Consider the following 27,004-nt stretch of genomic DNA (forward strand, 5'->3'; position numbering starts at 1 on the left):
TATTTGGCCCTACATGAGCACTACCAAAGAGGGGAATGAATAGAAATGATAAAGAAGAAGAAGTGAGGGAAGTTGCCAATCCCACCACTTAAAAGATTTTCTGGTCATCAACCACTCAGCTCAAACCCCACCACTTTGCATAAGAAGATGGGAATTAACAAGCAGAATTTTGCAAAAAAGTTGCTTTTGACTTCGCATTGGATGAATTGAAAAACATGAAACTGATGCATTTTTTGGGACTCTGATAAAGGCATGAGGACCACAAGTTCACACCGATTTTAAGACAGCGACAGTGAACTATGAACAGCAGGGCACTAAGCAACTTGGTTGGAAAAAAGGAGCTACATTGACTTGGGGAGGGTCTCGAAGAGGTCGGACCTGAGAAACCCGAGGTGTTGTTGCAACTATGAGGTCGCCAGGCACCTGTTCAGGGTGCTTCAGGAAGGGGTGCTGGATTCAGGCTTGATGGACCGAGGCATGTCTGGTTGGCTCGTGCTGAAGATTGCGGAGGCGAGCGAAATGGGCATGATGCAGAGCGCCTTGGACTGGAGGAACTGCATGGCAGCCCCAACATCTTCTTCCATCAGCTTAGCCACTTGCTGCTCCGTGCCGTCCGTCAACCACTTCTCCCACGCTGGTTGATTGTTCCCGCCTTCAATGATCTCGCCCTATAAATTTTGGGAGGCCAAACGATAGATCAGGTGAAAAGGAAGCAGATGAAAGTTAAGATCATCGCCTTCAATGATCTCGCCCTATAAATTTTGGGAGGCCAAATGATAGATCAGGTGAAAAGGAAGCAGATGAAAGTTAAGATCATCTTCATGCTTAAGCAAATGCAAATTAGTTAAGATCATCGGTCATCAAATGACCAAGACATGGCAAATTCATCAAGTGACTAAACATAGAACAAATATGTTCAGATCAAATGCTAATTGCTGTTTCCTTTTGGTAACTACCTCAGCTGATGAGACGGGTACATCAGCTACAAGTTGAGCCACGGCACCGGCTCCGCCCAATCTACTCATGCTTAGGACCTGTTTGAGACAGAATGGAAAAAACCACAATTAAGATGATCATAACTTAGACTGACAGTAGGATTGAGTTAAATATGCTAATTCGAGGTAAATATAGGTCCCAACGTAAGATAGGAAATAACACCAGTCTGCTGCTGAAGTGAAACAGATTCCTTGCCTGGCCCGAAAGCGTATCCATTCGGGTCCTAGAGATTCCTCAGAACGATATCACTTCGATATGACGCGGTAACTACTTCACATAGAAATGGCATAACGCGGTTTCCTGGTGCCAGGAAATTCAACAAGATGGGCCTACGAAACTTTTGAGAACTTGAAATTTTTTGGTCTTCAATCAAAAGATACAGCTAGACAACAAGTAGGAATTTGGCTCAATAATGGCGGTCCATAACACTTTGAACCAATCCCTCTGCAATATGTTCAGGAACTGTACGTGATTTAGCAGAAAAAGTCCCATCAACAGTGATACTGGTTTCAGTGACATGGACCGGTCCCGGACACATTTGATTTATCACATTATTACCACATAATAATTCCTCTATAGATCCTAAATATAAGTACCTTGACTTGGAGCCTTAAGAACTTCACATAATCCACGATTTCATCAAGCATGGCTGCTCTATCCGTCTGCGCACAGAAATTTAAGTATATATTATAGCAGGAGAAGCACATTGTACTCGTCGTAATACTATTAAGTTTCTTTTCTATTATCAAGCCAGATAAACGTAGTCTTCAGGGCACTATACTGAGTTGAGCACAGCCTCATCCATAAATCGGAAGTTGACTGCTGCTTATTCATAGAATGACAGTTTTCAGATTGTATTAAGAGATCGAAGAGACAATGACCTTGTTGCAACTGGGAACCAACTCCTGCAATGCCTTCATTCTTTCGTTAATTCTTTCTCGGCGCAACTGCATCCGAGAGACAAAGCAGAGAGATGGAGAGGCATTAGCTGTATCAACAATTTGCTGAATGATACTAATAGTCCATTATTGACTAAAATAGCGACTCTGCTTCTTTTTAGCGATAAGTAGATGCTGGATTAAGAACCAATGCTAGAGCAAAGTCACTTCAGTTTCCTTTTAAAGAGTTTTTTTCTTTCCAATATGAAATTTTTCCAAAAAGTAACAAGAAACGTCGGATTTACCCGCTCAGCGATGCTGTGAGGATCCGTGGCTTGCCCTCGTCTAGCTCGTGCCCTCGGGCGTATAGCAGGCGGGTTCGGCGATCCCGCTGTGGGCTGATTCAAGAAGGCCTGAATCAGATTCGGTGCGAATACATGCAATCAAACATCATAGGTAGGTTAAGGAGAGAAGAAAAACCCGAATTTCATTGGAGCAAGATGTCACAAACAACTTAGCCAAAACAACCTAAGCCAACTTCTGTTCATGAATCTTAATCTTCATTCAGAAGAACTCCCTCGGTGAAGTTCGCGGTCCGACACGCAAAGCACGCACCCCGACGCGCATAGCGCGACATATGGCGAGATGATTTCAATCGAACACAGTCCCGCAAGGTGTCGTTAAAGATTTTATGGGAAATTTTTTTCGTTTTTCTTTCTTCCCCTTGCTAGAAGAGACCATCACAAAGTTAATTTCCTTCCTCGACCAGATGAGAAGCAACCTCTGTCCAAATTCTTCCTAGTACTCAACAGTCAAACATATTACAAGAACAACCCAACAAGAGAGAAAGGAAAAACAAAAACAAAAAAAGAACCCAAAAAGACAAATCGATAAGATTGTCCATGACCACAGAAGTCGTCCCGGGGTATCCGAAATGTCAAGAAACGTACGCAATTTGTCCCCAAAATCATGCACAAAATCTGCCAGAATCTACACAATCTAAGGTCCCGGTCAGTCGAATTGACGGTGTCAATTATTTCTTTAGTGACCCCAAAAAAGTCAACCGTAACGAAAGGACTGGCTCGCACGAAATCAATTCTCTGCCTTTATGTGTTGTGACACTAGCCGCGTTAATCGCGAAATCAATCTTATGAATTGGGTCTTAGAATCCCTGTTCTCCGGAAACAGAATTGCTAATTTTGTGCGGTTTAAAATTCGTAGATAAATTTTCTTTTGCTCTCGAAATTTATGAAATAAATGGGTTAAAAAGCTAAAAACATGGAGTTACCTCTCTACAGTCTAACTACGTGAGAAGCAAAAGCAACCACATCATGCTCACGCATGTATGAGGTCATATTCGCACGTGCGAGGAGGCATTTTCAGTCTATTTCTCGTGTCACCACGCCCAACTGACCAGTCACTTTCCTCAGAAAACAGGAAAATTTACAGATGCCCAAGAAGCCAACAAAAAAAAAAAAAAAAGAAGAAGAACATTATGAACACAGTGGAGTCCAGGCTCAGGTCAACAAAACATAAGTGCAATCACAACCTTAATATCTGCTAATACAGACACTTTCTAATGAGAGCTCATTCACATTCACTCAAAAAATTCAGTGATTTTCTTGATTTTTTTTTTTATATTTTAATTTTGTGGAGAGTGATGAATTTACTATATGGTTCGGTGAAATTAAGTTAAAAAGGATGAATTTTTACCGGGTGAAGTTGAGGAGGCGGGGGCGGGTGGGGAGGAGGTGGCTGAACTGACTGAGCCTGAAACTGTCCAAATGCTGGGAACAAGCAGCTTGTCATGTTGTTGTGATGGACTCCTGCGTCTCTCTCCATCTGCCAAATTTTCACCAGAATCAAACCCCCCTCAAAGCACATGAAAAGATCACAAAACATTCATCATCACCAAAATAATCTACCAAAAACAGGAAAAAAAAAATGAAATTTTGACCATCTTGTCTTGACCCTTCCCTCACTATTCTCCCCCCTACTGAATTCACTTTGAAGCAGGAACTTCTTGAAACATCTCAAGCCAACAAAAGATGGATTTTGCCAGAAGCCCTTTATTTTTTTTTTTTTTTTCAGGAGCATAGGGAAGTGCAATAGAGTTGGTGACAGCAGCAAGTCCATTAGAAAAGAAGGAGAGATGAGAATTGAGTAACATATGATATTAAATTTTGAAAAAGGAAGGAATGATGGAGACTTACATTAATGGCAGAAGTGGTGGGAGATGCACTGGTACTGTTGTCGACATCTTCATGCCTAAACAATCCACCTTGCTCCAAATTCAGCCCCAAGGGCATCATCACCCCCATGCCCCTCATCCCCCCGCCGCCGCCGTCTTCGCCGCCGCGGCCACGGCCGGAGCCGAGTTGCAGGACCATGGGCATGGAGCCACCGGAGTAAGGTCCAGGTGGCACAGCCAGGATCTGCTCAAAGAACTCATCCCCTAGTCCTTCCTGTGGATTTGAGCCTGCCATAAGTTGATGATTACAAGCTCTCTCTCTCTCTCTACAGAAAAGTGTCGAACAGAGATCAAAGTTCAAGATGAGTTTGCTCTAAGCAAAACCCAGTAAAGGTTGGTTTTCTTTCTAAGTGGAAAGATGATACAAACTATAGCTAAACGGAGTGGCGGAGAGAGCCGGAGAGAGGGACATATGGAAATTATTGGTGGGAGAGAAAGAGAATTGTTAAGAGAAGCGGAAGTGGAGGTGGAGTATGTTCATTGGGAAACCCAAAAAGGAAGGGGAAGGTGGTGGTGTTGGTGAACTGGGTGGCAGATCCGAAACCCGATGACCCGATAAAGTGATTTGGGAATTCCAATGGGGTTATGGGTCTTGGGTTTTATAAGTTGTTCTTGTCTCAATGACTGACAGAGAGAGAGAGAGAGAGAGAGAGAGAGAGGTGTCTGAAGAACTCTTCTTTCCTTATAGTGCTCAGGGGTTTTGCTTTTGGTCTTTTGATAAGCGAAAGCGATCCGGGCTTTTCCTCAAAGAAAGAGGCTGAATAGAAAGAGATATGTCGTTTCTGCTTACCAGACATTATCAGTGAGATTTTTACCATTTTCTGGCTCGTGGTATCTGCAATCGCTATATTGGAGATTGAAGAATTCTTCATTAAGCCCTCTCAATTAGTACCTCGGTAACACCCGCAACATATCGGTAATCAGGAGTGATGTCATAATAAGCCATATCGAAGGCGTTGCAACATCAACGGCGGAAAGAGAAGTTATTAGATGACAGGAAGATGATGATCCTCAGCTTCGACTCTTTGTCGTGACCAGCGAGTCTTTATATGATTCTGTTGACATTCTCATAAGAAATGGAAGGCCTCTTCCACTTAAAACCTTACTGGACTTTTAGGAGTACGTTTCTCACGTTCGTGCAATCTTATATGTCATATTGGCTTTGACATTGCCATTAGAGATCAAGTTCTCCCAGTTGATGGGGAGAAACCAAATGAGGAGAGATTGATCATCTGCAGGATTTGATACACACAAATTCATCAGCTAGTGCTTAAACTCGAATAATAAACCGAACTGGAACCATATTCACTATTATTAGACGAAATTACGAACTTACTAGAGCACTTCTCTTCCTTCCTTTTTTTTTGGTGAGTTTCATTGATTGAACACACTTTTAGCTTGTATGAAGAAGTACAAATGATGCTATGGATACCATCCCATCAAAGACAATGTTGCGCTTGCGTGAACGTGAGAATTTGACATCTTTAAGCATGAATGTTGTCTTAATGCAGAGAATGCTGATGAACGATAAGAGAGTGGGCGGCGCTAATTAAGATTGTCCATCAACTTTTTTGCCTCGAAGTCGCTTAAGTCACTCGAGGGACCATGAATATAAGCATCAAACCAAATTCTGTAATGGAAATAAAATTATGAATGTGTTTGTTTCTCGAAAAATGAATAACTTCGCAGATATTTTCCTAATAAAAATGAATAGATAAAAAGAATTTTCATCGTTTACGATAATGTTTATAAACAATTTTTTTGTTGATAATGAAATACTTTTCATTAAGTAACTATATTAACCAATACAAGCAATATTTTTAGGAAAATAATTTCTAGAATCATTTATTTTCCGCGAAACGAACGAGACCTAAAAAAGCAAACCACAACTAAGGATTGTTTATGCCAGAAAACAGTGACTTGAATTGTTGCAAGTGAGCATCAAACGAAAGCACCGATCACAAGAGCAGAAAACTGAAATGTTGCAATAAAACAAAAGATACTTGAGGAGTTATTATCTTTTACCGTGAGAATACCGCCTGCATAATTTTCTGTATGGGGACACAATAAGCATATATCTTGCAGCAGAAACTCAATATGAGAATGTTAAATCACTAGCTAAAAACTTAAGAGGCCTATCTTGAATCCAATATCAACCCAATACATGTTTTTGAAAACCTTTTTGCTGGAGTTTCTGAAATCCACAAGTGAATCTTTGCAGACAAGTTGTACCTTTCAATAAGCCGAGAGAAGTTACACCGATACTGGCCATTCACTAGGATCTGGATAAAAATCAAAATTCTTAAAATAGTACACAAACAAGTTGTTCGACATCCAAACTAGCGGTTGCTCGTGCTAAGCAACCATGATAATCTAACTCGTGCAAGTGAAAATTTCTCACACACTAAATCTACATGAATGTGTAATAACCTGTCGTTGCACCTTACAGCCTTCCAAAGTAAAAGTACCAAAACAAACGACATTCTTCTGATCCATCCACTCATATACTCTCTTTTGAGCTTGAATCGATTTTGCCCTCCTCAGCCACTTCTTTCGGCTTGTCTATAGAGGTTTCTGTCAAAGACTCGGGTTCTTTCTTTAGCTCTGATTCAAACTCTTTAGCTGCCTGCAATAATTGCAGAACATGAGCAAATATCATCCAGTCACGACACCAAGATTGAAAACAGGTCTAATTGCAAGATTGGTCAAATGATCTCATCATTAAACTTGTTAAGGGCCAAGCTATCCCAAATAACTATGAACTACTATACTGCATCTCAACCATCTGGTGCTTGTAGGAGCTGCACAATGAACTGGTTTTTAATAAGGTAACCAACAACAATTCTCCAAAAAGTGGAAGTCACTGAGATGAAAAGGGAGAGAAGGAGGTGTTAATACGGAAGGCAAAGAAAGAACCTTCTTTGGTTTATGAAGGTTCTTAACAGCATCACCCCTACCGAAGAAATCCAAGATTGACTAACCGAAATTCATGTGGCGTTGTCGGAGTCAGCAATTGAAGTCAGTTAATTTCTCTCTCTCTCCAACTTTCTTCGTGGAAAAAGTAGATGTACATAAAGCAAAACCTCAGCCCTTTCGAAGTACAATAACATTTCACTATAATGTTTTCCTATACTAATATATTGACATGTACGAGACAGATATAATAAACTTGTAACCCAGGGAAGCCACAACAAGAAATGACCTCATAGTCCTAGATACTTCACTTCTCCAGTTCAAATCCTTATCCCGCCACGTCAAGGAAACTTAATAGCACAACTTCCGACATGAACCTCTCAAAACCAATCTAGATACCACCAGCTAGCTGGACAATTGATTTCACAGATAGCACATAATCAGATATCACCCGTTCGAAATGAACCGTTGCTGTTGCTAAAAAAGTTGCCCAAAAAAAGATAAAAGAGTCTCGAACCACACTCCTGTAACATTAAGACAATAACATAGGAATCTCTCAACCGTGGTAATGAAGATTCTGGTATTAGAACAATAACAACGCCACCATGTTTACCTTAACAATCAGAGTCCTCAGGAACATCCAAGATGCTCATAATATGGTTATGCACAATTCTCAAATATCAAGTCGAAAAGATCATCTTCGCTACTTGAGACGAAATCTAATTAATGAAGCGACTCTAAAACAAAGCATAATTTCCAGAAAACACCTAAGGGGAAATTAAACAAACACAAGGCGGGCTACAAAGGTAAAATCCAAGACTCGCCTGTTGGAAGCTCTTGACGGTCTTGCCGATGCTCTTCCCGACTTCTGGCAACTTCTTGGGCCCAAACACCAGAGCAGCGACGCCCGCAATCACAACGAGCTCGGGCACGCCGAGGCCGAACAAGGCATTGCAAGTCAGACCCCTCTTCGCCCTCTGATTTCTCCTCCTGCCCAACCCGATAACCGGCGAATTGCTGCCGTGGCGACGCAAATCGCGGGTCTTGATGCTTCTGGAAAGAGACGAAGAAGAAGAAGGAGGAGGAGGAGGAGGAGGAGGGTCGAAGAAGAAGGTGGAGGAGGAAGAAGAGAGCGGGAGTGAGGTTGAAGGTGGTCTTGGGAGGGAAGAGGAAGGAGAGAGAGGAAGCGACAGAGATGAGCAAATCTCCATGGTGGGTCTTAACTTCAGATGTTAAAAGAGTGATGGGGTTTGATAAAGTATGTTCCTTTTTTCTTCTGGGTGATTCTTTTGGTGGACGAAGAAGATGAACGCTAGTCCCCGGGAAGGAAGATGAAGATTGGGTAGGGACGGACGAGAGTTTTGGCGTTTGGCGTCTCCGGAGACGAAGAAAAATGGTTGCTTTTGGAAAATTATTTTCAACAATTTCGAGTGCTTTACCCAAAAATAAAAAAATGAAAAATAAAAATGGGACAAGCTATTTTTAACTGATAATTTGTATTTTATTAAATTTTCGCCGCGTCCAAGGTTACGGTATCCGATAATAAACGATGATATTCATATATTAATATTGCACTTTTTATATTTTTCATAAGGTTGCTGGCGACAAAACTCATCTCACTGAATTTTCTAAGCGATTTCTAAATTCGTTTATTTCGAGCATCTGATTCAACTTTGCGACATAGAAAGCAATCGTAGCTGCATTCTCGTCAAGAAATCCTATCTATTGGGACATCGAAGATCGTAGTATCCATAGCTGCATTTTCGTGTCGACGCGATAGCACGAGAAAGCTAGCTTTCTGAGAGAGCATTTCTCATATTGATGAAGATTCACTGGCTGTAGAAAATGCTTATCATTCTAAATAATGTATATCGTTCATCCTCTGAAGCTTGCTTCTCAGTTGGGCGGATAATTCATCCAGAACCCACGAGCTTCGTTTGACTTTCTCAAAAATGTGATTCACAGGATTCTGCAACAATGCCAATTCAAAGACTTCTCTCTTGAAGCCCAGTGACCCTCAATCTTGTTCAATTGGGTTCTCAGTCAGGCAGGCTAAGCAGGAAAAAATGCTCATGACCCTCTCGAGATTGCAGAAAAAAAGGTTAATTTGCCGCAAAATTCGCAGTGCAAAGGGGGAAAAGAAGGGAAATTTTAAGGAATCTATATCAACAATTGAACCAAAACGATTAGCAGATTGTATTCTTGTGCTTCATTAATGAATGGGTAAATATATACCAAATGATCAACCCTCTTGCTAGTCTATTGCTACTACTGGTTCTCCATCGCACGGGGGGCCACAAGGACTCGAATCCCCACGGATGCGCTTCTGCAAATGCTCCAAACTGGCCACTCTCTGCATAGAGGCCGTTCGTCCCAACTTGCCAGCTCCATTCTGCTGCGCATTTTCATCTGCAGGAATATCCGCCAAGCCATTGTTGACTCTCATATCCTTAGCAGATGGCGCGGGGTTCCCAGAATTGGGTTGATAAAATTGGTGCTTCGGGTCATTTCGAACTGGAACTGCAGCATCCGCTGATGCATCAGAAGGACTGCCATCGAATGGTGGCACACCCACAGGAGACATGTCAGAGATTGCATGGAACATTGGGTTCAGTCCGGTTAGTCTTTTAACCGTCTCCTCAGCCATCTTCACCTGGAGATATCAAACCAAGTTGTATATAATGAGGTAACTTTTCCATAGAGATCAACCCTGTTTTACGTTTGAACTCTCTAGTCTCAAAGCAATAACAAAATAGATGCATTAGTCACTAGTACAAATTGACAAACAACTTCCTCGAAGGGAAATAATTCAGTATTGAGCCAATAGGCAATCAAAGACAGCAGGAGAATGAATAGATAAAAGAAGAGTAAAAGAAAGGGACCACCAATAAAGAAACTTACTTTTGCTCTCAAGGTTTCTACATCAGCTTTCAAAACTCTGTTGTCAACAGCCGCTACATTGTACTTTTGGCTTATGTCCGAGAGACGCTTCAGTAAAGAAGAATTCTCAACTCTTAATTGAGCAACCTAGAGGTGGAACAGAGTTAGGAAGCAATCATGGATATGCAGGAGTAGTTATGAAGAACTATTGTAAGAGAATTTATTGTCCCAACAGTTGAACCTGTGTCTCAAGCTCAGTCAAATGAGCTTGTTTTCTTCTTCTCGAGCGTCTAGCAGACTCTCGGTTGGAGAGCATCCTAAAAAGCACATATGAATAAAAGGAAACATAAGATGTTGAAACCAAAAGCATAACCAAAGCATTTTTAAGCAAACCAATTACAAAAAACAGACCACACAAAAGTATAGTCTTATTTTGGGTTCAGATGCATCATATACGTAGTCCCGTTCAGATGCTGCCACTGAATGCTTATGACCAGACAACCCACAAATGGATCTCCTCCAAATATTCAAGAAGCGGGTTCAATCTCTCTAATTATGGACTATACTTGTGAAGATTAAACAAATCAAGCCAAAATAATGCCCGTATCAAGATAAATAGGACCATCGTGTACGATATGCCTCTTGGAGAAAATCATAACAGAATTTGGACCTACTAATGAAAGCATATTGTTAGACTCGATATTGATGAAAAAGTGAATACTCAATTACTTGGGACACTTTATAATACTGCAAATACACTAAGAATGATGGTAGAGAGTTCAACAAACCAAAAAAGATGATGTATTAAAAGCTACCACAAGTGCTAAATGTGCAATAGTACCTCCTCACACGCTTTGCATTAGCAGGATCCAAATGGTCAGTAGTTGCAGTTTCTTCATCATCGTCTGATAGGTCTCTTGATGATCCGCTTGTTGTTGACCTCACAGGAATCCCAGATTTCTTTGGCACGGTTGTTAAGGAAGATATTCCAACTAACCTGCCAGCATCCTCATCTTGTGACTTCGACAAATCAGGCCCAACTCCTAAATGAAAGAGAAAAAGAAAGGGAATGACATAAAAGAATGGGAAAATTAGCATAAAAAATGGAGATATGCTGTGTCTATGCTTCCACTAGCAGACTCATCTCAAGTTCAGAGACACTTGAGAATGAGTGCTGACAAAAATGCAGGAAAGCATGAGCATACTCAAATATTTTTCCTATCATCCAACTGCCAAAAAATGGTATAAATCATTGAAGTTATTGTAGCTGCTCGGACAAGAACTATTTTTGCATAAGAATCAGGCATATCTGACTTAGATGCACAACTCCCACAAAGATGCCCTACACATAGAAAAGTTTTACATGCCACGAATTATGATGCTCCGCCTAGAAGCATAGCCATGCTTGTTCCCAAGCCAATCAGGGAAAAACCCTAATTCTAGAGCCAATCCTTGGGAAGAATGAAGGGAAAAAAATCAAATCACAGTCTGTGATTATGATGCTCCGCCTAGAAGCATAGCCATGCTTGTTCCCAAGCCAATCAGGGAAAAACCCCAATTCTAGAGCCAATCCTTGGGAAGAATGAAGGAAAAAAAATCAAATCACAGTCTGTGATTTAAACATCACATGCTAGAGCGCATGTTGCCTTCCACTGCATACTGAAGATTCCTCCTGACTGATATTCCTGCATCTGCGATGTAGAGAAGAGGGATGACCCAAAAAGAAACACAAAAGGAGTTGCACAGCAACATGCCATCCAGGACAAAGTATAAGGCAAGTCAGCACCCAGCGGGCAAAAGGTAAGGACGATTTTCAGGATACAGCATCTTTCCCTTATTTATTGAAGAGTGGCTCTGAACGACAAAGGTCATACGTGCATAGCATGTTCACATCACTGTAGAGAATTGGCGTATTATTGAATGACAAACCTTTCAAAGAAGCTTGAGATCCCAGTTGTGATGCCTTCGAAGCCTGAGAGTTGTCAGCTGGAGTTTCAGAAACTTGATTAACGACAAATGGTGCCTATTAGCAAATTAAGATCAGAATTTAGCACAAGGAACTTGAAAAGACAAAATAGGCTTATGATAACTAGTGCAATAATCATGTACTGGGAAGAAGAAGAAAACATTCCACAGACCAAGGTTAAAGTTAAAGGATGATCAGTTTTTTTTTTTAACCAAACTTTGTTAATATCACCATCCTCACAGGTTCAAACGTTTTATCACATTCAAAATCAGTATTTAAGAAGTTCACAGAGATGTCCCTTTCATCCTTGGAAAGGAAACACATGCGTCTGGTAATTCATTTTGGCAACTTAGAGGCCTTCTAAGAGTCTATATCAGCTCCTTCACAGGGTACCTCTCTTTCTACTCTTCAAACTACTCTCCTGGCCTAACTGGATTCTCTTTCCCTCTCTTCTGTCCAACAATATAACATTGGCTGGAAAATATTGCTTTACGTTCAAACTAGCAAGCATCTCTAGACAACCATCATCAGAAAAGACAAGTTCTCTCTCATGAACTCTCCTGCCTCAAACAGTCCTTAAAAACCCAACACGTATACACAACCCATATATGAGGCAACCAATGAAGAGTTGATCTAATCTGGGCATTGAGAAATCACAAAATCCATTCAAATTCACATAGAGAAAGCACAACCAGAAAATGGAGATTAAGTTCCACCAATAGCACATGAACTCTATGACTCATGGATTGCGAGGAAATAAGAAGCTCGTGGAATTGACTAAAAATGAGCTAAGTTCAAGAACCTAAACCGTTTTCTTATGACACCACACAGCCAAGTCCAACCAGAAATAAGGGTATACTTATAATTTAGCTAAAGGACCTGACTTTGCAATCCAATGAACACAAGCATCAATGAGTAAGATAGAGAAAATTCTCCATCTCTCTTCTTGTCAAGAAAACATTGCCTTGCATTAATGACCGCTCAGAAAAAAAAAATTAAAAATTTACCTTCCACTAATTTCTCAGAATCACTCGCGCATGCCTGAACAAACACAGGCATTTGCTTTCTTGCCTACACATCGAGAGAGAGAGAGACAGAGACAGACAGAGACAGAGAGACCAAGAATGTACCCGAGACAGAGCAACGGCAGCGCAAGCCAAGTTGAGCTTGCTCTTGAGGAAAGCCTGGTACTCCTCGGAGTTCGGCGGCGGCCCGTTGAGCGGCGGCTGCGGCGGCGGAGCAATGTTATCAGCGTACGAGGTCGACAGCGGCGGACTGGTATTAACCTCGTTGGTGTTCTTATTTACCGCATTCGGATTGGGTGGTTGTTTCTGGATCGGGTTTTGATTATGGTCCCGACTCGAGCGCGAGCCCTTGATCTCGACTACGTCGCTCTCGTCGCCGCCGGACGCGGTGGGGACGGAGGCCTCTTGGAGGTAACGCTGGAAGGCCCAGACGGACTCGCTCCGGTTCATCTTGGACGACGACTCGTCTGCTTCGGACCGGCAAGACGACGACGACGTCAGCGTGGCCGGCGGCGGCGACCAGAACTGGTCGGAGATTTCATCCACTGAGAACCCTCTATCCATTACACCTCTCTCTCTCTCTCTCTCTCTCCTGCCTTACTTTTTGGTTTTGGATAAAATTCTTTTGAAGGTTTTGGATAATGTTCTGGTGAGGTGTTACATTGGCTTTTAAGGTCCACTAGGGGTGTTTTGGTCATTTCAGAAATTTGGGATTTTTATTTTTGTGGGAATTTTTTATTTTATTTTATTTCATTTTTTTTGGGGGGGTGAGGGGGTGATGAATTTGGGATTTTTCGTTTGCGCCAATTGGGTGAATAGTACAATTTCACGCCAAGTGGGAGAATCGTGCAAATTGAATGTGTTTCTTTTGTGGGAGACAACGAAGTTGAGTGGCCTTGAAGATTCTTGATAAGTTTGCCAAAATATCTCTCTCGATTCAGGTGAGTAACATATTTGCAAGTAGGGATTTTTAGATATTTGATCCATGCCCGAATTTCTATAAGGCCGAACGATTTGGAATCGGATAAGCAAGCGAGGATATAATTCGCGAATATTTCTTCTTTTGCTGATTGCTATCGGCCCAAATTGGCAACTCGGGGGCGCGGGAGCGAGTTTCCAAAAATACCCGCAAATCGAAATTTCACGATCTATCCAAAAAAATATTATGGATTGTTATCAAAATAGTTTAAAAAAGGGGAAGACATGTTGATTGCTTGGAAATCATGGTAATCCTTGAAGGGTGGAGTGAGAAAGAACCGAAGGTGGAGAAAATTGACTTGCGGATTGAGGAAGCAATCTTTGATTCAGACGCCAATGTCTGGTCGATGTCGGGTCCAACAATGGCAAACTGGATAAGTCCTAGTCAGCTGTCCTTCCACATATGCAAACTAAGTATACCACAAGAGCTACCAAGATGGATCTTTTTGATATTTTGTTCGCATGCACATGTGGCGCTGGAACCATCTCCATAGAGTTTCGAGTGCAAATTCGACACGTCGATTTTGTAAATCGGTATTTGTTGCCACGGTTAATCTTTTATCCATTCGTTATCTTCCGATTAAAGGGCTAAAAATAATTAAGAATCCCAACTATATACTCCTAATTAGCCGACTCACGATAAAAATCTCATATTGGGTAATCTTGATTCGAATATGACTCTGTTAGCATTCCATTCAACATTCCGGTAGAATGCATAGTTGTCAATACACGCAACGGACAATTGCAAGACGGATTTGACTCGACAGAATTTGACGTGTGTGGACACATGTGTAATGTAACGGATGATAAATCTAAGTCACAGCAGTTTGGCCGAGTCGGAAATTTTTTTTGGGAAAAAAAGGGTGTCGTGGGCAATTTGAAATTCTTTGCGAGGCGAAAATCGGCTCAATGTAAACGCGTCGTGAATCCACCGGTTCCACGAAAGTTTTCAAGTGTATTGATCGAAAAAAAGGCAAGGGCGAATTTCTGTAGGGCACGACACGTGTCGTCACGAGATTGCACCGGAGGGGTTGGGAGAGGAAGGGAGGCGTTTTCCAAGGACGTAGTGGCTACAATTGGGCGGCTCTCCCGGATACGCGGCGGCGGCGGCTGCTTGAGTTTCACATTCTCGTTTTGTGGATAAATGTTGGGAATCCTGGGTGGGGGCCACGGACACGTCATTCTGATTCATGGCCTTTTTGTCTCGTTGCTCTTAAGGCACTTGACAAAAACGTCGCCTTTGTGTTTTTTGGTGTGTCTGTGTTTTTCCCTCCTCCTAAAACTGGCCACATCCGACAAAAATGATAGCCCCCACAATTGAAGATTATATTATCTACTCATTTAGTTATGTAAACTAGTGGCTTATGTGTCCATTTGAACAATGTCCCATCCGTTAGCATTAGTGCGAAACAATAAATTCCGAAAAGAAGAAATTTTTCTAGCGGAGCATGGACCGGCGAATCAATGAGACGCGGAGGACCACGCACCAATATCATAGCCCCCCGAAAAAGACCTAGCGACCACCTCCGGAAAGGGAAAGAAAAGGAGAGGAACGAAATGAGTGAGCTTCCGAGTCTTGAAGCTTTGTTTGGTTCTTTCGACCACAAGAATTCCAAAGGACCAAATGATTATCCTTTGATTCCCAATGATGGTAACGTACCCGTGCAAAAAAAAAAAAAAAAGACTGTTGGTATCGGTTATTTTCAAGGAAAAAGGCTTCGGATAATTGAATCGATTAAATAGTTTAAATAGTCATAAAAAAAAATATATCGTCTGATCATTGCATTGAAAGATCAGTTTATGATCGTCGATTGTGACGACTCGTGGGATAAAAATGGAAGGAGAAAATCGTAAATCATAAGGTCGGAACTGTGGAAATAACTTAGGACAATCGGATTCAATAGGTCAATCTTCTGAAGATATGCTCATTGAAACATCAAACCAAACAACCCTGAAGAACAAGGTTGCCATGTGATTTTAAATATATTTTTCTTTGAGACTTCGTAAATAGCAAAATAAATCTCCATAATCACATAATTAACCTTTTTCTCTTTATTTGATTATTATTTATGATCAAAGTCAATTAGAAGCGTCCTTGTCAAGTTTGAATCTGGAACGAACATGAAGAAATCAACCGAGGGGGGAGGAATCTCATTGGAGGAAGGGCTTGGTCCTTGGACAATCCGAGTCAGCAAGCGTCGTGTGGTGACGTGGAAGGGGAATAAAATAGACGCCGCTTGGCTGCGAGCTTATCTTCACCTGATTAATTATAGGCTGGCGTTGATTAAGATAGTAATGAACGCGGAAATCATATATTATATGGTGCTTGTTTAAAAAAAGAAAACACATCAGCAAGAATCTCTAGACATCCTGTATTTTAAATTTTATTACGAATACCGAGGAGCAGTTGTTTTGTGACCTAGTTCGTCCGAGATATTTCTTGTGAGCTCAATTCACGCGAATCACTCTATCGTGCGAATCTCATGTGAGGCAAAGTCTAATTAATGGCTAGTTCAATGGCAGGAGAAGGTAGGAGTTGGAGGTGCGGCCCGCCTAGTACGACGGTTCACTTGATATGAAGTTACATGAACCGGGAATAACCCGAAAGGCAAATCGAGACGGGGGTGTTTGATTGATGGTTTTCTTCGCATGGTAAGTTCATCCTCAGCACTTTAGTTTTCACTTGATGCAAAGGTCATGGTTAATTCTTAATTCAAGGCTTGAAGAACCAACTCTACTATCCTTACGCGCCGTAATATCCTTGAATTTAGACATCGAGAATTCTCCGGTGATTTTCGTGATCTCGCCTTGTCAACAATCTTCCGCCGGTCAGATTTGAAACGAAGAGTTCGATATTGCATATGAAAATCTATTCCGGATATGCCGATAGTACACCCAAAAGGATGGGGGGCTGAAAGTAGATGGTTGTATTTATGCCTCTTGCATGCCATTCCAAGGTAAGAGCTCTCTCTCTCTCTCTCTCTCTCTCTCTCTCTTTCGTTCTGGATCAACAGCAACAGTTGGAGATTCTTGCTGAATGCTAACATGTAATGCCATTCGAAACACAATGGAACGTTGGCAAAGAAAGCCACGGAATGAGCTCTTAATATATTGCATATCTCAAACCTCCCATAAACATGAAGCGGATATATAAAATCTAGAGAAGTTCAACAGAACAACTCCAACCCGAAGAGTACTAACGGGGTGTGCCGGTAACTGATGCTCGGCTAATGAGGATACAAACAAGCAGATAATATTGCTGCCATAAAGGGTACATAGATACCATATCGCAGTCGATCGAGCTCTTACAAGGCAATACCGCAGCCATTTCAGAAGTAAAACTAACAGCTGGAGAAGCCACAACACCGGAGGCACGACATCATTCCTTGCCATCAGCAGCTCGGAGCGAACCGAGCTGAACAGGGGCTTGAGTTCCTACAACCTTAGATGAACCATAAATGGAGAGGTCCATCCCTTGAGCCTTTTCTTTCTCAATCTGTTCTTTGATCCAGAAGTAGGTGATTCTCAAGCCATCCTACAAAATTTGTGCATTCAATCAGTTGATCAGTGAGAAGAAGCGAACGGAGAGAAATTCTGGTCGCTCCAAGGGAAGGGCATCATTCTTTTAAGTAGCAATGTAGTTCGAAGTTACAGGTGGATTTAGTGGGAGAATCATTGTCTTTAAGTATAAGCAATGGCCTACCCTCAATCTCATGGTAGGAGCCCAACCAAGCTTCTCCTTGATAAGTGCGTTGTCCGAGTTGCGCCCCCGAACACCCTCTGGACCAGGAATGTGATGAATGGAAAGATTCTTATTCTCAAAACCAAGAACAATCTCAGCCATTTCATTCATGCTAACCATCTCATCACTTCCGATGTTCACCGGCTCACGGAAATCTGACTTTGTCAATCTGACACACCCACAATATAAGCAGCAAACAAAGCTATAATCAAATACACACAGGCAAGTAAAATATATGAATAAATGGTTCATAAGTCAGGTAAAATGCAACACACCAGCGAGAACCATCCATTTTTTTATACAATGACTTGAGTCATATGAACTAGTAAAGAAACAGATACCCTTCCGAACATCAATTCTTGGCCAATTCTGCAAAGACATTAGAAGCTAGATCCATATAAATAAGAACTTGAAAAGGCAAGATTCGCAAGAAATCTCGCATTTCCGGAGGACTTTAGTAATACCAAAGATGTTGGTTACTTGATTTGCTTTACCCTTACCCAGTAAAACATCCATGCACTTAATTTTAAATCATTTAACAAATGAAAGCCGACACTGACAATAAAGTCAGGTTAATCCCATTCAAGACCCAACAGCCTTGGAAAGGAAAGTGAAGAGATATTATCAATAAGCTAAATAGCCGTTGGGCTCACCTAAGAACACCTTCAACACACTCGTCAATGAAAGTAAAAGATCGAGTCTGAAGCCCATCTCCCCACATTTCAAACTTGTCAGTGGAAGTGAGGGCCTTCCTGCAAAAAGCAGCCGGAGCCTTCTCCCTTCCCCCTAAATACCATAAACATCCAAGCCACTTTGTTAATAAAATGCAAAAGTTTGGAAATCATGCAATGAATCCAATAGCTGCAACAAAAGAAGTTCACCTTTCCATGTCCCGAAGGGACCATAAATGTTGTGGAACCTTCCAATGCGGCACTCAATTCCAAAATCTTTGGTGTAATGCTTGCACAATTCCTCGGTAGCGAGCTTCTCCAAGCCATAAGCATCTTGAGGCTGAAATTTAGAACGCGAAAAATGATATGTGGCTTCCCTTCCTAGTTATGTATCTAACCCAAAAGAATAAGGTGTCTTACAAAAGTTTAACTTGAAAAGCAACAAACCTCAGCTGGCCATGCATCAGACTCTTTCAAGCTCACATTGGTCTCCAGTTGCTTAAATTCAGGATAAATACAAGCACTAGAAGCATAGAAAAACCTGCACAGGCATGAATATTAAACAGTTGAAGATGAATGAGGCACTGAAGAAAGATGAAAGAGGACATGTAATTGGAAAGGAGATTGCGAAATTGGTCCAGGTCCAAGCACCTCTTTACTCCATTTATCCTGGCAGCCTCGAGCATGTTAAAGCTGATCATCGTGTTGTTATACATAATGACGGAATGATTGGACTGAATGAAGCCCATACCACCCATATCAGCTGCGAGGTTAAAGACATGGTCGATCCCCTTAGTAACCTTTAAGCAGTTATCCATGACTCTAAGGTCGACAAGATGGAATTCATGGCAGAACATGTCTTCGGTCATGTGCTCGTTCTTCTTCCAGTCTGAAGCGATAATATAGTGGCCCTCGCTCTTCAAGCGCCGGGCAATGTGAGAGGCAATGAAACCGCCTGCACCGGTGATGGAGATTCGGAGTTTCTCGGATGGCCAGTAAGGCTCTCTTTCGAGATTTTCATAGGTGAATGCGCCATAGTCAGTTCCGTCAATGCTCCCCATCCTGCAGTAGGCAAGAGAGTGAGTCCCCCAATTCAGAAGGAAATATTAACAGCTGCAGTAAAGTAAATTCATATAACAGTCATGAAAGGTGGACAAATACACAGGCAGTACATGCTAAATCGCTGATTGATGTATATACAAACTAAATCTTGGGCAAACTCAAGCAGGGTCATATTTTTTTCAAATCTTTGGTGAAGGGACGACAGCCAACTATTGACAAGCATGCATAATATCTGTATGATAAGTGAAGTGAAACAGGACTTCCCATAAGATGTACAATCAACTTCATTCGACAGACATCAGGCAAATGATAGTCTGATGATTAGTGAAGTGCAAACACAAACTATGTAGGCAATATAAAACCTCAGTAAATGCTCTGTTGATGTATCAGTGTAACACACGCCGGAAGAACAAGAAACCACAAAACAAAAAAAACGTAGATGTTGAACCATGGAAAACGAACATTCCCAGCAACATATGTTATGCAATTATATGTGATGCCGACGGTTGTATTTCCCGTTTAAAACTTCTCACAGCATGAAATCTGAACAGAGGTATGATGATCAAGAATTCCTAGACAAAGGTCCTGAGGAGAACCGGAATCACACGTAATGAACAAAGCTGGAAAAATAGACAGGCAAAACGACAACTAACTTCAAGTGAAAATACTACCCTATATCACTAAGGAAAAAATGCAAATTTTATCAAGAATGCGATGAACAATCCATTCAAGACGCCATACTGAAGCTTCTGAAGAAATGATTTTCGGCTAAATTGACAATGCAACGACAGAATCCGAGAACCAACTAGCACACATCATCCCCAACACCAAAGAAAGGACCAAACTTTGAAGCAAGGAAGAGTAACCCATATCACTGATTCGTCGAATTTCGAGAAAAATCAGGCGCACGAGGAACGCCGCAAGCACAAAAATGAGCACAGCACATCAGAGAAATGAAAGAGACAGAACCCATCTGCGGATGAAGCGTAAAAGCTTGGCCAGACAAAAAGGAACAAAGCTTAAAAAAGGCACCTCAACTGGGCGTTTCAAAGTCCCGGTGAATCAATGGAGAAGATGATGTGCAGAGAGCGACAGAGAGAGAGAGAGAGGGAGATGGGATGGGATGGTCTGCGAGCCCCCAATGCTCCAGCTATTTAAAGGCCTCGCAGAGGAGAAGCAGACAAACATGGCCACAAACGTTTTCCCCTTTAGAGAGAGAGAGTATATGCGAAAGAGATCTCGTTCCACCCGTGGTAACTCAGATCTTCAGTACAGGAGAGAGAAACTACGTCTTATTCCTAATTTTTCAAGGGGGGGAAAAATGAGATTTTTAACATTTTGATATGTGAGACGCTGCAGCCCCCATTTACAAAACAATTCGATATGCATTGCTGTACCCTTTTCCCGTCATCATTTTCTGAATTGGGGTGAGTTGGAGTGAATCGATGCGCGAGATTTTTGCTTCATCGAGCGAGAACCTAAAAAGGGGATCTTCGCAGCCATCGTGGGGCCATGAGATTTTTCCTTCAGCAAAACGAGAGTCGTGTCTTGCATTCGGAGCAGTGATTAACAACGGACGATGTTTGGTTTTTGGTGCGTTTTTCTCGCGTGCGTTTGGAGTAACGGCAGGGGCCGCCTCTGAGTGGCGACAGACAGAGGGGGGCTCAGGGGAAGAAAGAAGGTTCGCAGAAAGAGAGGTGGGCTGAGCCTGTTGTTCATGTGTTCCGGACAAAACGAAAGGAAGTTGCTTGGAAAATGCTCAGACCGTTGTAACCCAACTCAGGGCTTTTCATCCAACCAAAAAAAAAAAAATTCCAACCAAAAAAAAAAAAAAATGAAATTAGGATGCTTTTGTTTTATTTAAAGTATTTTTCGGGAATTAGTTTTCCGGACGTTCACCGGGCTTGATTCGTCGAAAATGACCGGTCAACGGAAAACACTTTCCGATCAACGAAAACATTAATGTATAAAATTAGAAAAGTGAATTCCCAAATGAAAATACTTTGCGGAATTGCTCACCTTGAAATTTTTAATCTTTTTCTTTTGCCTTCTTCCTTTGCTGGTCATTGGGCCTTGGCGATGATCGGTGATTAGCCGGAGGAGGTCGAGCCTCGCCATATTTAGCGACTCGAGCCGGCTCGCTAGATCCTAGCAAGGCTCGATCTCGTGTGGCTGGTTGTTAGCCGTCACCGAGGCCCCACAACCTCGTAGGAAGAAGGGAAAAGAAAAATAATTAAAATTATTTGATATATATGAAATTACTAATAAAATAAAAAGTCAATTTTTTTGAAGATAAAGTTATGAGATTGAAATTATTTTCCAAATGAAATCCAAACATTCAAAAAAATTTGGTCAAATATCACCAAACAAATAAAAACTACTCATTTTCCTGAAAAATAATTTTTTGAAAGCATTTCCGTTTATGTTAAGTTTATCATAAACTGTTCCTCTGAACAAACACACTCTTAGTTTTCGTTTTTGTAAGTAGTAAGTACCGGTCAAATCGGAACCCTGCATGAACAAATTTTAAAATTTGGGTACTAAAATAGAGTCACTTTATTCGAGCCGTTGTTTATTCTATATCATCCATCAGTTTGAGCCGTGACACGATGCCATCTGCGATTGCTCTGTTCATGACATAGATTGCTTACCCGACCATCGATCGGGCCGTGACACGATGCCATCTGCGATTGCTCTGTTCATGACATAGATCGCCTACCCGACCATCGATCGGGCCATGACACGATGCCATCTGCGATTGCTACTTTCAGCAAGTACACTGGAAACCAAAGATGGACAACTATGAAGGCAAATGTATGTTTCTGCAAAGATAGTTGGGGCTTAACACGAAGTGGGTTGGTAGGTACCGGGTGGTGTAAGGTAGAAGTCGACATTTCGTCATAATCCAACAGCAACTGTTTCAAAACCTGATAGGAAGGTTCATAGTTTTAACTCGTACCCAAAGATCTGGGCACAGTGAATTTCCATCCTATCATTGGGAGAAGAAGAAGAAGAAGACGTGCTCATGCAAGTCGAAGTGCCGCACTGATGAAAACTTTATCTGCAAGCGAAAAGGGTGCCTGAATCAATGAACAAAATGTCTCAAGTGAAACTAAACTGGTATTCGGCATCTCAATCCCTCATTGTAATCCCATGACATAAATTACATAAGGTGAACCTGGCTATGAGGAGGGTCAGGAGTTGCCAAAAAAGTAATGAAGTTGTATGAAGAAGGTATCTTGCAGGATGAGAGCAAAATGGTCATTGGTGACACTGACTGAACGAGATGCATCACCAGGAAACATGACACATCACCGAGTTTCTCACCACATTTCTCTATTCAATTGCCAAGATCGATGAAAACAGGATCGCTTTCCAGCTGCTCCGCAAACTTCCCCAAGATCTCCTTCACGATTTCACGGATTTCTTCCTTTCTCCATTCCAAAACACTCTTATTGTAAGCAGCACTATAGAATACTGCATTGTAAAGAGCAACTGCTTCTTCAATATCCAGTGGTGGCAACCCCATATCAGTACCGTTTTTCTCCAGATACTTCCTAACTGTTTCGACACAACTTTGTTCATGATTCCCCTCCAATACCTTCTCCGTGACATTTTCCAGTTGCTTTTCGTTGTCCAAAAACTGCAAGTTTAATCAAGAGAGCACACCAAAGATACTAACAGGAGTCACAACAGAATTATCAAAATTCTTAGCGCAGAAAGGAAACAAACATCCTCTAAATTTTGAATCTCTTATACAAAAAATCCAAACACATGCTGGGGAATGTTTTAAGTAGGACCATTTCTACCTCAACACATCGACCATATCTCCAAGGCCAAATATGTATGCAGATGGAGAAGAGGATTGTTAGTTGGATGACCATTCTAAAGAGAGTTGTTTTAATATTTAAGAGACAAATTATCATGCAAACATTGCATCTGTATTTCTGCTTATTCCTTTTGATCAAAGTCTGCAAATTTCTGGGATCTATGTATGCATGTCCTTTTGTGAACGCCAACCAGAAAAACCAAAGTCCCAAAAATATCGAAACAAATATAAAATTTGCCATCTTTGTCCTCTCTACTTCATCTACCAAAGCTACTCAGAATTGTGGAATGATCTCTTCCACCCAGCCATATCTTTAGCTTGATCATTCTTGAACGTAGGTCCTTACGACATACATTGTTTTATGCAGAAATATGTGCATAACCACCCTGGAGCAATAGCGCCTTTTACAATATAACTTCAACTTATTTGACATACAAGTAATGCCTCATTCGTAAGAAAAGCAGGATTTGTAATGGCATGCTCATATTATTAGGAGGAATCTAACAGCATAATGCTTCTGGTGCATATCATGTCACGTGAAACATGGAACAACACAGTAGGATTTCTGTCTATGAATAAGGCATCTCGATAAAATATACTGAACTAATGGACAAGTTATTAGTTATTACCTTTCTGATCTTAGAACCATTGACAACCTTCACGTTATGAGTGACAACGATATGCTTTTCAGCCAGGGTATCTGCTAGTTCATGTAGAACAGGCTGAAGTACTTCCGCAAATTGTGCTTGGCCCACTTCCTCTTCCCCTTCAGCTCCATGTTTCTTCAAGATGTCACCAAGCAGGGGTAACTCTGCTCAAACAATCATTCAACTTTTCAACTTTATGAAACAGAGGCGCCGTTATATGATCATGATTTAGAAAATGGTTTGCCATTACATCTGAATGTCCAATCCTTTGCAAGAAAATCAAGTAAGCCTGCGAACAGACTTCAAGAGAGTATTTTTTTCATTAAAGCATCAAAAGGTTCTTCAATAAACTATATAATGATATGCAGGAAACTGGAGAAGAAAGATTTGCACTCAAGTTTAGATTTTCATAGTGGAAGAGTCACTTGAAAATACATAACAATGGCGCTGACGGAGAACAAAAATAAGTTTCCAATTACGAAGATTTAAGGATATACATTGAAAAACAACAGAAAATACAGCAAACATATAATCTAGGAACAGAAGACAATGTAGTAAACAAATTTGTCACAGGTAATAACAGGAAGAGAAGGCTAAGTCAGGGGCATGCTGTTGATGCCCTGGTGAGTCAGTTTCAAAGTTCACATGCAATCACAAGTCAATAGTGATTACTGATTGTTATTGCAAACTTAATTTTTGAAGATAATCCGAGAGATGAGCCAATTGGTACGGGGGGCAGAACTGGAAAAAACCAACCTGAAGGTGGAGGAACGCCCATGTCGACCCCCATGTGGTCAAGAGCTCTTCTAATCTCACTCTTCTTGATCTTTCCTGTATCTTCAGTATCTAGTTCTGTGAAGAGATTCTCTGCTAACATTGCAAAATCATCTTCATCCTCTAGATATAAGCGTAAAGCACTTCCATCCAAAATTGATACAACAATGGGATCATCTGCACTTCACAGTCGTTGATGAGAATCTTTTGTAGAATTACGGACTTGAAGGAAAGATTCAGTAAAAGCATACACGTGTCTGATTACACGTTATCCTATTATATTAAATGATCATACTAAGAACCCTAAAACTATGTACACACGTGGATGTTGTCATTCAATTAGCAAAATGGAAGCACATGCTTTTTACAACAGGAAGCGCTGCGAATTCGTACTTTAATTGCAGAAAGCGTTTCCTGTCTGAAACGGACAACTATGACACTGAAAAAGAAACACCAACGCACAATCCAGTACATGCTCCGGCTCGAGTACCAATTCTCCTAGATGTTAGGAACAAACACCAAAATGCAATACAACTGTTCCCTAATGATTTCGGCAACAAATCGTACCTTCTTATCTTTCATCTTTGTGGCAACTCACAGATGCACAACTCAGTACACGTTCCATTTCAAGGTTACAATTCTTAACACGAATTCGAAGAGTAGTGATGTCCGAAAAACGGATCAAAAGAGTGGTCCGAACACTCAACAGATGGCACAAATTTAAATTTTGCAAATTTCAAGGGCTATTTTCTTGGTGAGATAGTCACAATGTGGTCGGCTTATTTATTCGGACTCCAAATCATCTTCCAAAGTTGAATTGTCTCTCTTTTACACCTAATTTGTGATGGAGAGTGGTCACGTAGTCGGAAATTTCCATCTTGAGATGATGCGAAAAGTCTATGCTCCCAGAGGAACTACCTATTCCTTAGCAACAAATTACCAACCAATTCATCAATAAGCAGCACTCAAAAAGTCAGCATTAACTACGTCCGCTCCCAAACATACTCCAGGCACGAACACACAATCCATGATAGCTCATCACCTTTCAATTGATCAGCGATCGCAGCGACATACTCCTTGAGTTTCTCCACAGCCTGATCCCCGTCCAGCTTGGCTCCTTGGAAACTGGCGCCATCGACGCAACCGACGCGGCCAAGAGCGCCGGACCTGATGGTCTCCGGCAACGAGAGGCCGTACAGGCGATCGCTAACTTTGGACTCCGCAAGCTCAATCACCTGTCAACAATCGGATGCTTTACCGACATCAAAATTCACGCGGCAAACAATTTGCACGACCAATCATCCCAAACGATCAAACCGTATTCGTGAACAAATCGACCAGATTAACGCGCAAGGCCAACTCAGACCGTAAAGAAAAGCGCGATCGAAGTCATGATTCAGGCGATCATTCCGGAGTATGCGCGCTCAATCCGCGACTGACCTGAGCGCCGGTGAGAGCGGAAGCGGGATGATCGGGGAGAGAGAGGTCAATGTCTCCGAGCTGCGAGCCGTCGAGAACTGCGAAGCCTCCTCCGGTCGACATTGCACAGAGAGAGAGAGAGATTTGAATTGGATTTGTGCGTGAGTGCAACAGAAGAAGACGAGAAATGGTCTTTTTGCTCTGCGTTGTTTCTTCAGAGGGAAGGGGGACATGCGTGCAGGTGTTTAGGACTTGGAGTTCTCCAAAATTACGAATGTGCCACTTTCATTTTGTGAAAAATGATTATTTTTTTAAGACAACACAAATCAATTGTCGAGAAATTTTGATCACCGCAATACAAATTTTACCAAAACTGGAAATTGACAATATTTTTTTTCACGGATCAAGAGAATCTCAAAAACTCTCAACCACGTATGAATAACTTATCCCTATAACTCCAACGAGATCAATAAAGCGTACCCAGCAATATATGTACGATTTCAATCTACAACATATGTATGGGCACGGCTCTTTTCGGACCGAGCATGTGCGCAACGAATTGAACCGATCTTAGACCGCGAATGTTATGATTTTACAATTCCATCTTACTCGAATTTGAAACGTGATTTTATCGAGGAGGGCCTCGGTTTTAGTCGACGCCTTTATAAAATGGCGAATTATCCATTTTTGAAGCTAAAATAGATCACCAAAAGATAGCACGTGGAGTTTCACTTTATGTGAGGTACAATCCATTCAATTTTAAGGCTGGGGTGGGGGTACGTTCCGTAATTTCGGGGCAGACGCGAGGGCAAAAGCGTGTTTGGGTGCGACGAAACTAAAACGCGGAGGCCGAATGGGATCTCGCGGGGTCAACGGTCTTTGGCGGGCAATGAATATTTTTCTTCCCCAGTGCCATTGTTTCTCCGCAATTTCTTTGCTCCTGCGTTACTTCACTCCTAAGAAAATTGGCCTG

General features: G+C 41.6%; 6 protein-coding genes across 12 annotated transcripts in view; all 6 read right to left on the minus strand.

The window, feature by feature from the left end:
• Window positions 1–13,515, minus strand: part of LOC115743919 (auxin-responsive protein IAA16-like) — a 29,925-nt gene extending 16,410 nt beyond the window's left edge. The window contains exons 1-2 of the mRNA XM_048282072.1: window positions 13,479–13,515; window positions 4,375–4,391 (exon numbers count right to left, since the gene is read on the minus strand). The gene's annotated coding sequence lies outside the window, so the exon portion shown is untranslated. The remainder of the gene's footprint in view (window positions 1–4,374; window positions 4,392–13,478) is intronic.
• Window positions 196–4,367, minus strand: LOC115743918 (transcription factor UNE12-like). 2 transcript variants are annotated; one of them, XM_030678920.2, is made up of 7 exons: window positions 4,088–4,367; window positions 3,588–3,716; window positions 2,180–2,272; window positions 1,878–1,943; window positions 1,593–1,658; window positions 957–1,034; window positions 196–668 (listed from the first exon to the last, which is right to left on the minus strand). In XM_030678920.2, exons 1-7 carry the CDS (start codon window positions 4,358–4,360, stop codon window positions 438–440), a joined length of 936 nt encoding a protein of 311 aa, XP_030534780.1. In that variant the 5' UTR covers window positions 4,361–4,367; the 3' UTR covers window positions 196–437. The 2 variants fall into 2 exon arrangements, with proteins under 2 accessions (XP_030534780.1, XP_030534778.1); XM_030678918.2 differs by having other exon boundaries at window positions 2,180–2,287.
• Window positions 6,391–8,439, minus strand: LOC115743923 (sec-independent protein translocase protein TATA, chloroplastic). The gene is made up of 2 exons (XM_030678934.2): window positions 7,863–8,439; window positions 6,391–6,751 (listed from the first exon to the last, which is right to left on the minus strand). The coding sequence occupies exons 1-2, from the start codon at window positions 8,247–8,249 to the stop codon at window positions 6,626–6,628; spliced, it is 513 nt and encodes a 170-aa protein (XP_030534794.1). The 5' UTR covers window positions 8,250–8,439; the 3' UTR covers window positions 6,391–6,625.
• On the minus strand, window positions 9,171–13,557 carry LOC115743914 (light-inducible protein CPRF2). Of its 2 annotated transcripts, none has more exons than XM_048282029.1 (6): window positions 13,015–13,557; window positions 11,848–11,890; window positions 10,760–10,961; window positions 10,160–10,235; window positions 9,940–10,065; window positions 9,171–9,691 (listed from the first exon to the last, which is right to left on the minus strand). In XM_048282029.1, the coding sequence occupies exons 1-6, from the start codon at window positions 13,471–13,473 to the stop codon at window positions 9,293–9,295; spliced, it is 1,305 nt and encodes a 434-aa protein (XP_048137986.1). In that variant the 5' UTR covers window positions 13,474–13,557; the 3' UTR covers window positions 9,171–9,292. The 2 variants fall into 2 exon arrangements, with proteins under 2 accessions (XP_048137986.1, XP_030534775.2); XM_030678915.2 differs by having other exon boundaries at window positions 11,848–11,941.
• Window positions 13,558–16,977: 3,420 nt separating this feature from the next.
• Window positions 16,978–20,743, minus strand: LOC115743916 (GDP-mannose 3,5-epimerase 2). 5 transcript variants are annotated; one of them, XR_007199165.1, is made up of 8 exons: window positions 19,725–19,956; window positions 18,952–19,362; window positions 18,748–18,841; window positions 18,511–18,640; window positions 18,283–18,415; window positions 17,591–17,798; window positions 17,209–17,422; window positions 16,978–17,172 (listed from the first exon to the last, which is right to left on the minus strand). XR_007199165.1 is itself a non-coding variant. In XM_048282041.1 (7 exons), the coding sequence occupies exons 1-7, from the start codon at window positions 20,726–20,728 to the stop codon at window positions 17,267–17,269; spliced, it is 1,164 nt and encodes a 387-aa protein (XP_048137998.1). In that variant the 5' UTR covers window positions 20,729–20,743; the 3' UTR covers window positions 16,978–17,266. The 5 variants fall into 5 exon arrangements, 4 of the variants coding, with proteins under 4 accessions (XP_048137998.1, XP_030534776.1, XP_048138000.1 ...); XM_048282041.1 differs by lacking the exon at window positions 19,725–19,956 and adding an exon at window positions 20,697–20,743 and having other exon boundaries at window positions 16,978–17,422; XM_030678916.2 differs by lacking the exon at window positions 19,725–19,956 and adding an exon at window positions 20,395–20,528 and having other exon boundaries at window positions 16,978–17,422.
• Window positions 20,744–22,447: 1,704 nt separating this feature from the next.
• LOC115743917 lies at window positions 22,448–26,254 on the minus strand. The gene is made up of 5 exons (XM_030678917.2): window positions 26,053–26,254; window positions 25,655–25,847; window positions 24,595–24,789; window positions 23,821–24,002; window positions 22,448–23,005 (listed from the first exon to the last, which is right to left on the minus strand). Exons 1-5 carry the CDS (start codon window positions 26,152–26,154, stop codon window positions 22,703–22,705), a joined length of 975 nt encoding a protein of 324 aa, XP_030534777.1. The 5' UTR covers window positions 26,155–26,254; the 3' UTR covers window positions 22,448–22,702.
• Window positions 26,255–27,004: the final 750 nt, after the last annotated feature.

Source organism: Rhodamnia argentea, chromosome 1 (genome assembly GCF_020921035.1).
Source record: "Rhodamnia argentea isolate NSW1041297 chromosome 1, ASM2092103v1, whole genome shotgun sequence".
In the NCBI taxonomy this organism is placed as follows: Eukaryota; Viridiplantae; Streptophyta; class Magnoliopsida; order Myrtales; family Myrtaceae; genus Rhodamnia; species Rhodamnia argentea.